The sequence below is a fragment of the Coturnix japonica genome, chromosome 1 (genome assembly GCF_001577835.2).
Source record: "Coturnix japonica isolate 7356 chromosome 1, Coturnix japonica 2.1, whole genome shotgun sequence".
NCBI lineage: Eukaryota > Metazoa > Chordata > Aves > Galliformes > Phasianidae > Coturnix > Coturnix japonica.
In genome coordinates this window covers 63,504,138-63,515,726 of record NC_029516.1, presented here as the reverse complement: position 1 = coordinate 63,515,726, position 11,589 = coordinate 63,504,138, and the positions used below count along the sequence as shown (strand labels likewise).

At 42.7% G+C, this 11,589-nt stretch overlaps 1 protein-coding gene across 2 annotated transcripts in view; it reads left to right on the top strand.

Annotated features, from left to right (window-relative positions):
* The first annotated feature begins 4,686 nt into the window (after positions 1-4,686).
* The window catches only part of SULT4A1 (sulfotransferase family 4A member 1), a 30,785-nt gene continuing 23,882 nt past the window's right edge, over positions 4,687-11,589 (top strand). For both annotated transcript variants that reach the window (XR_001556869.1, XM_015870044.1), the window contains exon 1: positions 4,687-4,978. Coding sequence is in view for 1 of the 2 variants with exons in the window: in XM_015870044.1 (XP_015725530.1) it covers positions 4,810-4,978 (169 nt within the window). In the remaining variant the exon portion in view is untranslated. The remainder of the gene's footprint in view (positions 4,979-11,589) is intronic.

Genomic DNA, 11,589 nt, shown 5'->3' with positions numbered 1-11,589 from the left:
AATTTTAATGTCTTTAACTCACTGTAATAAAGTAATGATGCCCATGGTAATTTTTAGTGTGTAATTAGCCAAGTTCTTGATAACAAGGATTACATAATTCAGGTTACATGCAGTTCAACCTTGGCATTTTAAGTGCTAGTCAACATTAGACTAGCTTATTTTGAGATTACATTACTACATAAATCTGTTACTTTCAGGCCCCTTGTGTAGTCTTTCATTTTCTATCATTCTCAGTTTGTCTTATTTTTGAGACCTTTAATGCTCCTAACTACAACAGACTGAGTGCCATCCAATGCCTTCAGCCAGACTTGAAAGCACTTGGCACATTCATTGCAGCATTCAGATCCTTCTATCTCTACCTGTTAAACAATTCTATTCTTCATACACACACTACCTTCACACTATCTTTCTCTGGTCATCCTGTTCCTTCCCCTGTCATCTTCACATGTTCACCTCAGTAGCAGAGGTCTGTTTATCTATTTTTAATGCCTTCCCATCAATCTAATCCATTCCTTTTGCCCTTTCCTCTCCCACAGATTCATTAATAAATGAAGCAGAAAGCTGACTCACTGCTGTGCATATCCATTTTGTTTTCCATGTTGGTTTAAGGCAGTGTTTGTAAGTAGCTCGTAGAGAAGACTGTTCTGTACATCTCTGCATTCACATAAGAGATTGTGGAAGATGACATATTTACTGCTTTCTGGCATAAGAAGTCTAAACCATGATCAACACCTGCTTTGGTGACTAGAGTAACTCTGGACACTCCTGGGAAGTCCAGGTGAGCAGCTCCCCTCACTTCTATGACCTCTTATTGATATCTATATCCTCACTGTGAAAATGACTCCATAGCAGGAGCAGCTAATTCCCTTTAATGCACCTTTTTAGCTTTCAAGTCTAGAGGCCCGATTTACAAAGCTCTAGTTGCTAAGACACTCATCAGTGGCTTTACAGAAATGCCTAAAGGGTAGGTACAGAGCAGAGTTCCTTGTCCGATATCATTTCAAGCTTTTAAATCCACACATCCAGTTAATTAGTTGTAAATGCAAGGCTGAGCTGCTGTCTGGTAGGTCTGGTAGGCTGAGCCACTCTCTGGTAAAGAGACATAATCAAAATGTTCTTTGAAGGTAATGTCTGATTGCAACTCTATACATTCCATTTGAAAATGCGCAGCTAATATATTATCTGAAAACCAAGAAATACCAAAAAATGGGCGAATGAAATCTGGAAACCTATTCTCAAATTCCTTTATCAAAACTGAAAGCAAGGCTGCATATTTTTCACTGTTCACAGGACTGTGTTTAGCCAACACATCAAAATGCATGAAATTATTTGCCATAACTTGAGTTTGCTATAATTTAAATTTCATTTCAAACACTGCTATGGTTTGAAACATAGCACAGATAAGTTGATTTTCACCTTGAAGACACATGTTTAACTCATTTAAATGAGCAGTCAAATTCACCAAAAATGCTAATACCATGAACCATTTTTCATCTTCAAGTTCTGGCACAAATCTTCCTTTTGATTCCACAAACAACTTACTTTCATATCGGAAATCATAAGATCTTTTTAGAATTTTACTCTGACTTATCCACCTTCCTTCAGAAAAGTAAATGACGTTGTCACAGTGAGCATCTATACTTTTAAGGAACTGCTCTAACTGGTGATGATTCAATGGATTGGAGTTTATGCAATTCTCAGTGCTGGTAATCATAGAATCATGGAATGGCCTGGGTTGAAAAAGACCACAATGATCATCCAGTTTCAACCCCCTTGCTACGTGCAGGGTCACCAACCACCAGAGCAGGCTGCCCAGAGCCACATCCAGCCTGGACATGAATGCCTCCAGGGATGGGGCATCCACAACCTCCTTGGGCAGCCTGTTACAATGATTTGTAACAATGTGCATGGCAATATCTATTTTATATAACTTTTCTTGGATGTATGATGCAGTGATATTTCATCAAATATGAGTTGCTGGTGGCAACTGCATCTTCTTCTATCAATTTCATAAGTTCCTCTTTTTAACTGACCATCACTGGAGTACTATCAGTAGCTATATCAGATATTAGGACATACATATTGTATCTGTCACACTTTCCAAACATAGCTTTCTAAACTCTCCAGAGTAAATGGTTTTGATTTATTTTCGCAGTCAGATTTGCTACCACTTAACTAGCTTTAATTACAGAGTCCGTCTGAGTTTCAACTTCTTAAAAACAATTTTGTTGAGATGATAAACTTGTCAGTTCCACTGTTTTGTCTTTAGAAAGCATTCCTCAACATGCATCAAATTTAGCAGCATATTTTTGCAGATGTCTTTTCAAATTGTAATCTTTGAAAAATTACATTGCGTCCCCATAAACTAAGCATAGTGCCATATTATTTGTCTTGACAAGAAATAAAAAAAGAAGAAAAAAAGTACTCATCTGCCCATTTTTTGTTGAACACTCTTCCTTCATAACGACTTTTTCTGGGTTCTGATTTCTTCTGAGATGCCATGAGGTAGGTTGAAATACTAGCACTGGCAATCACTGCATTGTTCTCAACAAGTGTCACAAGTGCATGCCACATGTAGTTTGCACAGGGGTTCACTGTGACTGAGTTTGTGCATATGGCACCAGAGGAAAAGACAGCACTACTCTGTGCCCACCCTTTCCCCTGGTTCCAATCCAGACAGTACCAATCACACTGATGGTTTGACTGTTGCAGATCAATGGGTGCATACCGAGAGCAGCGCTGCTGTGATGGTATAAGGCAGGGAGTGAGCTGCACTGTGAGGTGTTCTGGGCTACATGAGGCCTATGGGCCTGACATGCCTGATTAAGAATTTGCAAAGGAGTTTAGATAGCTTAAGTCCTAGCACTGTGCCTACCAGGCCACATGGCTTCTATGAAGGTTTCCACTGAAACCTAGAACAAATTAAGTAGAAAATTGTTTTTGCTTATGGTTCAGTCCCAGACAAAGTTGTGCCTTATCTACCAATAGCACTCTTTTGAATAAAAACTGTGTCAAAAATAGCACCAAGTTAAAACTCCTGGGCAGATAAAATGGAGATGGAAATCTGCAGATCGCAAAAGCAATCTGTAGCCCTCTAGAGAAGTACTCAGAGCATAGCTAGTTTGCATATTCATGATATTCCCATATTCTCTTACATGGTATAATTATCATTACGTAATCTGGGGAGAGGTGGGGATGTGGTTCACAAAACTGTAATTCTGATCTTTCAGAAAACCAAAGCAATTAATCCACAGTATTAACTTGTTTCCTGATCATCTTCTCATGTGAACTTTGCTTTGACTCACTTAAATTTTTTTATTTGTGCGCCTCATGCATTTGTACTTATGAGGTGATACCACAGCGTGCTGATTGTTTTTACTTACAGGCCTTTTACATCCCTGCCCTCACTTCAAGCTTGATGCATATGACTCATCAGAAAGCGATCACATGCTTCCTCACACTGATTAGACTGACAGTAAGACAAACTCATCTTGTCTATACATTCTCCTATGTGGCCTGCTGGGAAGCATAGTGCTCGGAATAAAGATTGTGCATGAAGTCTATGATCTAAGTCTGATAAATTTGAAACTCTGCATATTATCACCTCATAAGCACCTTATATTTGTGAAATATGGTATATTGTAAGAACCTGCCCTAGGTGGAACACCAGGTGACTTGCATTGCTTCTAAACGTAACATTGGTCTTCTGCAACCTGGGACCCTGAGCAACTGGCTCTGTCAAGGATCACTTATGAACGCGTTGGAGAAGTAGAAACCCTTGCATTCGGGCTGTGTTGATCAGGATTGCACCAGAAATACATGTTTTGCATCAATCTTGCACTTAAATTATAAGGAGAAATTTCTCTTCACGTAGCCTTGTAAATACTTCCACCGTTCTAGAGGCCAGAACTGAAGAACTGGGAGACTGAGTTACCATTATACAGGAATTCAAGAAGAGCACTTTCCGTAGGCACAGACCAGAAAACACAGATGTATCTAAACAGCATGGGAACAGCCAATCTGTCCCCAGGGTTAAATACTTCTTTCTGATCTTAAAATCTTTTCCCTTGACAAAATATTAATGACACATTTCATTATTTTTCTAAAATCTCCTTTTCCAAGCTCTATCCAGTCTTACACAGAGGGTGATCCATTTCACTGTATCCTCTTGTACTACTTTGTTGTTTTTACTATAAGAAGCTGTATGCTTCTTACAGACCCTTCGCATCTGAAGCTTTCAAAGAACATTACAGCTTAACATCCCTATCAAAACATACACCATTAAACGAAGCAGCCATTAGAAGCTAATAAAAGGCAAACAAAACCTAAACTCTTTACTGACCTCTCTGGCGCTTGTTGAACTACTGGCTCTTATCTACAACAGACCAAAGAGCTACGACACACGCGATTTCTTTAGTATAAAGAGAGCTGAGCAGAGACTGAACTTTTTCTGCTCTCCTGCCAGGCATCGGGAGGCCTTACACGCGCTGAGCAGCAGCACCCGACCTGCCAGCCCACATCCCTAGCCACGAGCAGACCTCATCTGCGCTGTGACGGGCTGTGAGACCCAGCTCCGTACACCGCCGCCGCCGCGCCCCAGCCAGGAGGACAGACAAGAGCGCGCCCGCGGCCTTCAACAGCTCTGCTGCGACTGCCGCGCATGACATCACCGCGCGCGGAGCCCATGCGCCGCTGGGCGTGGGGGCGTGCCGGGGCCGCGGCTGCCGCGCCCGCTGCCGCCAGCCCGCCGGCCCGCCGGAGCGCCCGGGGCCGCCGCATCTCGGCCCGCCGCGGCCAGCAGGAAAGAGGATGGCGGAGAGCGAGGCCGAGACTCCCAGCACTCCTGGGGAGTTCGAGAGCAAGTACTTCGAGTACAATGGGGTGCGGCTGCCGCCCTTCTGCCGGGGGAAGATGGAGGAGATCGCTAATTTCCCGGTGAGGGACAGCGACGTCTGGATCGTCACGTATCCCAAGTCAGGTAGGCGGGCCGAGCCCCCGGGCGGGCGGTGAGCGGGAGCCCCCAGGGCCGGGGCGGCCCCCGCGGGAGAGGTGGGGCCGGGGACGAGGGAAGGGCGTCCGCCGCCGGGTAAAGGCGCCGCTGGAGGTGAGGAAGGCAGCCCGACGGGAACGGATACGGCACGCGGTATTCCTGATGTGACCTACTGATGTACCTGTCGTCTGTTCCACAGCCCCGCCGTGCCGCCTCTCCTAGGCGGCTGTGAACATGTGCCCCGAGTGTATTGTGGCTGCGCCGAGCGGCCAGAGATAGCCTTGCCAGATCCAGCAGCCTGCGTTTCTTCTCTGAGGGCTTCCTGGAGCTGCTTCACATACCGTGTTTCTTCTTTTCTTATCCTCCCCGTTTCTGTGCAAAGATGCTGAAGCAGAGTTAATGTGGGTACGGTGCTGTGTGCAGAGAGGCTGCAATATGGTAGCTCTGTAACCACCTGGTAACGCCAGCAGCAGCGAGCAGGTTCTTTACAAAGCTCGCTCCTGAGTGACTGCCCTGCTACAGGATGATCTGTTTCTAGAAAATTCAGAGTCTGCTGGAGGTGACTGATCTTAGCTCTGTAAACACCCCTGTGACATGCTTCGGTATCACAGGTTTCTGACCAGGTGCGATCATTGCACTGTTTATTGTAAAAATGGTTATTTTCTGTTTCCCCTTGGTGTGCCGCTATTATGTTACCATTTCTCAAGGAGTTTGAAATGCTTGTCTTCACTTTTATTTATTGTAGTTCATTACTAACGATGCTCTTAAGGTCTATCTGAAGCTTGATGGGTGCATCAAGCATCCGTCACTACAGCATGGGGGCAATTTGTGGGCTGGTGGGTGGCCCCGAAATGCTTGAATTAGGAGGAGACAGCCATGCAGGTACTGTTCTTTACTTAGCATGCAGGGTGCAAAAAGAACACAGGTCTTTTACTTTAAGCATTTCTATTTTGTGAAGCTGGGTTCCTGTGTTACTACAGCACCCAGCTTGGCACACTGCTACATATCCTCAGGTAAGCTTGGTTTACAGGCACAAAATATCTGTGATACAGCACCTGGCAATAGATTAGCTTGGATGGCTATGCAATTGGCTGTAGGAAGCTAGCTTGCCGAGTCAGATGTGGTTTACAATTACTTTATGAATACAGCAAGACTCTCAGGGCAGCCCTGAGGTCAACGAGAGGCACCTTCTTACTTGCAGAGCTGGGGGATGACAAGAGAGTAGTTAATATGGTGACCCGAAAGAAAAGGAAAAGGAAGACTGAGAGCTGGAGATACAGTGGAGTTGGAGGAGGTAGAGGGGCAGCCTCAGAATGAAAATGGATGCCAGAGTATTTTACTTGCCAGGAAAGAGGGTATTTAGAGTGGGTCTTGTGGAATCTGTTGTTCTTGTCATGGGAACAGGCTCTCAAACACAGCCATAATGTCTGCAGTCTCCAGGAGAAAACAGTTCACCTTCAAGTGGCCTGAGTTCTGTTGGAACTCTTGGACCTTGTGTTGTCTGCTGATCCTACGTGGCGCACAGCTCAGTGCCTTATTTAGGGTTTCTGAGTCAACTGTCTGCTGACTATCACCAGAAGGTGGACAGTCCTGCTGTTGTTTCTCACTGATTTACCCAAGGTCATGAAGAAAATCTACAGCAAAGCCAGAAATTACACCCAGAACTATCTATTATCTTAACTACAGCTCCATCCTCCTGTCTTTCAGAAGCACCAAGAAAGATTTTTCTGTTGACTGGAGGCAATGAGGATTTCTGTAATCCTAAAGAGTTCCTACCTCTTACTGAGCTCTGCATGATACTCCAATGTAAAATCAAAAGGCTCCATCAGTAGCTGTTGACTGTGTGCTGGTTTATCTGACTGATGAAGAAGCATGTGTGCCATTTTGCAGACATAACTCTGAAAGGCTGGATGAGTCTGCCCTAAATGAGAGATGGAAATAGTGCTTGGAAAGAATTACTTTGGTACCTTGGGGGTGACCCAGGAAGAAGCTGGTCCAGTAATGGCAGAAAATTGAATGTTCCAGTGGCCTTACTGGGAGTAATATGATAAGCTTAATGGAAAATTACTTTGCTTTAATGTGATTTCCACTGATGGAGGCCTGAATAATGATACTCTTTGTATCATTAATTAATCCTGACACCTGCATCCAATCAATGGTAACAACTTTTGGTAGCTGGTGGAATAGGAGGAACTTGTACATAAAATCTTGTGGCTCCTTTGAACAGATGTATGTTAATATGTTGGTGTGCATTTGTGCTTCTACATATGTATTTGTTAGAACAGTACTTATAGAGAAACTTTTTGTCATGGTACTTAATTTAAAATCAGATATGCATCTACTCTGTTGAAAAGCTTAAGTCAAGACTACTTTTCAAGACTACTATAGCTTGATAGTATAGAATGGGCAGAGCTGAACAGCATTCATTGAGATTTATGGTAGGCTGCAAGTGTGTACTAATATCATTCTATATAGCACTAAACAACTGGAGCTCACACAACAGACTGCTTCTCAGATGAGATGCAGTGTTCCAGAGGAAGTACATTTTACATCTATAGTAGCTTTCCTTGAACCTTCTCATCCTGTGGGGTTTTTGTACCTTGCATGGAAATTAAAATTCTTCTCCGTGAACTGAATAAAGTATAAAATTAATGAAGAAGCAAGTTTTTTCATGGTATTTCCTCAGTGACCTGTGACTGAGAGTTAGTCCACCTATTGCCTAAGGTCAGCGATTCCAATGGAATTAAATCCATGCCTAAGATATAGTATCAACTCCATTTTCACTTAGGTGTTTTGTTTTTTGATTTTTTTTTTTTTTTTTTGCCATGCCTCATGATGCCAAATTCTGACTGTATGTGATCTGTCCATTTGTTTCACTCCTAAGTGGTGTGCAGTGGATTGCTTTCTTAATATTGTATTTGTTCTGTAGCAACATGCATTGTGCAAGCGTGGGTCAAAGCCCACAGATTATTGCCTTTTGCAAAATTGGCAATTTGTTAAAGTGAACTATTCACATTATTAACAAAGCCGTCTCTCCAGTGTTGATTATTTTGCCAAATAATTTTCTGGAATCTTGTGGCAGACATCAGCTTTAAGTCCAGTCAGTTCGTGAGGACTCTTCCTCTTCTGACTCACTGTCTGGTATGAAATGCAAGTGTTCATCTTCACCTGTCTGGAGGTCTGTCTTTTTGTAGATATAATGTAGATAACATTTTGAATTTTCCTTGCCAAGTAATATTTCTGTAACTACCAACTGACTTGAGGGAATATGATGGCTGACTACAAGCCTTAGGCTTTATAAAGGGCCAGCAGTGAGTTTGCAGATCAGTTCAAGGTCAACTTTCCTGTGTATATGTTCTTATCTTTCAAATTCTTGCTTAGCACTTTCCTTCAGTTTTGTATGAAGTCAGACAAAAAGAAGTTCATTTGAGTTGTCTATTATTTTATTTTCTTAAAATAAATCCATTTGTACAGAAGAAGGTCGTGCTTCTCATTGTATCTGTTGATAAGTGTGTTGCACACATCACTGATTTTCAGTCTACTCCAATTGCCCATGCCTCTACATGCTTACCACTTGCTTAACCTCTTCTATTTCCAGTGCTCCTGGATGCAGCACCTTCTCTTGCTGGGACACTGCCATCTCTGTGAGGAACTCAGGTTTATTGTACTGCCCATTCCCTTTTCCTTATCAAATATTGGTGCCCAGTGTACATTCTTCAAGAGCATATTTTTCTCATACCATAATCTCTGTTATTCTTTCCATACCAGAGTCGCTATGCATCCCATGGAGTTTGGTTTTTTTTCAGTCATGGGGGGAAGCTCTTTGATCAATTGACTATTACAACAGTAGAGGAAACGTCTGGACTGTGAATCAGATATAGTGTTCAGTGTAAGCCCCATTTTTCTCACCTGTCTGATTCTCCGCATAAAATTAGCTGATTTATCCTCATAAGCATCTGGAATGTTGACTGTATCAGACCCAGTGCTCAAGCTATTATACTTGAGACAAAAGGGGGAATGTATTTGCATATACTTTTCTTCTAGCCATGAAAAATGTTCAGGAACTTCTTATCTCTGATTGCTTGTTCCTTCCCCTTCACTTTCTGTTTAACTGTGAGACTGTGACAAAAACAGGTTGGAAAAATGTCTCAATTGAATACACTATAAAGAAAATGAACCAAGTGACTGCACTTTGTGTGGAAATCTTTGTCTTGTGCAGTCCCACCCTGCTTGTTGTCCTCTCATGATACAACTTTAGACACATACCTGAAGCAGAAACCAGTCTTGCTGGTTGAGTGTTATTGTACTGCACAAAAATGCACTTATTCAACATAGAGAGTATTACTCCTTGACTAGGATTATGTGATTCTGCATAAACTATGCTTGCAGGTGCATCCTACACTTTGCGTCCATCTAATTCACTAATAGCCAATCTGCAGTTGTCTGCCATAGCAGTCAGTGAGTAGGTGACAGAGCTGCAATGATTATATGCTATGTCAGGGACTCACAGCATGTGTCCTCCAGCCTACTCATGAGCACACCCAGCTGTGGCCTAGTAAGCTGCACTTCTGCAGAGTCCTGGTTTACTGCCTAACTAGCAAACATGTTCCAGTTGCCACCCCACAATGTGGCAGGCTGACAACTGTGAACATGAGGAACATGATTCTTCCTATCTACCTAGACATGCACAGGCCCAATAGCACCAACAGTCAGTCCTGATTTGTGCAGACACAAAGGAGAGGAAATAAGGTGAAAGGTTGCCTGAGGTTCTGCCGTGGCTATGGGAGTTTATGGACTGAGAGCTGTCAGTCACAGGGAAGCAAGTTAGCTGCAGTGGATTGCAGAAGTTTACCCCAGTTAATGGCAGGGCTGAGAAGGCCTTATGCTGTATAGCTGGAGATTCTCAGGGAGCAAGAACCCTCCATGTGGATGTTTGTGTGCTAAATTAGTTGATCTGCCTTGGTTTCCAGTGTTCTTAAAAGGAATTCTTCCCAAGAATTTTATTGTTGTGTGAGGACTGATCCAGAAGTAATGCCTCCTGTTTTATGTTAGCCCACAATATCAGAGGCAGATACTGGCAGTGTGGCAGTAGAGGCTCAACCTTCCGATCAATATTCTGTTGTTTTGTTGCTGTGCGACAGATGGCAGCAGAGGGGCAGTCTGACAACATGGCATCTGACATGGAAGTGCCAACAAAGCAAAGGTTTGTCATTGAATTCCTCCATGCAGAAAAAATGGCACCCATCAATGCTTGCTGAATGCTTATGGGGACCAAACCATGAATGTGAGCATGGAAAGGCAGCGGGTGATGTGTTTCAGCTGTTGTGACAGAAACAGTGGATCACCTCTACTGGTGCAGATTTTGACAAGCACAGCATGCAGGCTCTTGTTTGCTGGCAAAAAATGCATAGCTAATAGTGGTGACAGTGTTGAAGAATAGTATTTTGTAGCTGAGAATTTGCTCTATCAAATAGTGTTATTGTGCTCTTCGTATCCGATGTAGTTTCCATGGAAATAAAGCGGAGGCATTACTTTTGGAGCACCCTACATGATTTTTAACAAGTTTATCCTCTTGCAGAATAGCCAGACTATGCTAGTCTGTTTTTTTAGTCCCGTTCTCTATGCAGGATTTTGGTGCCTCAAGTTTAAGCAGTTTTCATCTAAAGAGTCAATTCAAATGTTAGTGGCTCAGAGGCATGCCTTAAGAAGCCACAAAATTTACTTAAAAATCCAGAGATTTTTAAACAAAATGCACTTGGGATTCTTTGCCCTCTGGTTTGTGAGGCAGTAGTATGGGCACTTACAGGTCACAGGGAAGAACCTGAAAAGATACCTGGCCTCTGTTAGTTTTGTGAATGTGGATGAACAAGTTAATGTCTTGGAAATCAGAATGTTTGTACTCTTTTCTAGTAACATCATGGTTATTAAGTTTCTCCTTCTTGGGTAATTTGTAAAGCTCAAGTATCACAAACCTCTTTAATGCAATGTGAAGGTGCTTTGTTTCTCATACCAATTGACAGAAAAGAATGGAATTGTGCAAACTGGAAAGGATCAGCAAACTGTTTCAGGTGATTGAGATACTTCCTGTGAGACATCTTGTTCAAGGCTGAAGTATAGGGCTCATGTTTGAATTTGATTTCATGCTCTTGGTTTTGGTGATGCAAATCTTGTTCTTTTCAACTACTGGAAGAGCAAATACTCTGCTTCTGAAATGCACTCCATTGAGGTCCACCCAGGTGCAGAAAGTGAGACTTGTATACCAGTGTTTGTAGGGGTCAGCGCCTTTGGATTCTTGTGCTTTGAAAGCCTTTTTGGAATGGGATTCTCTCTTGTTCATTGTATGTGTAGCTCAAAATAGCAGCTGCTATTGACTCAGTCCCAAATGTCACCAGACAAAGAAATGATAAATGAAAACTTCATATAACTAGCAATTGAAGGCAACTGAAAATTTGCCACTGACTTGGTTGACTTATTTCAGTGGGAGTGGAATTGAATAGGTTCTTAAGTGCCTACAGCAGGAAATAAAGGTAGTGAGGAAAAATGTGTCATTAAGGAAAATTTGCTTTTGGTTATCTAGCTATCAGCATTTCTCTCATGAG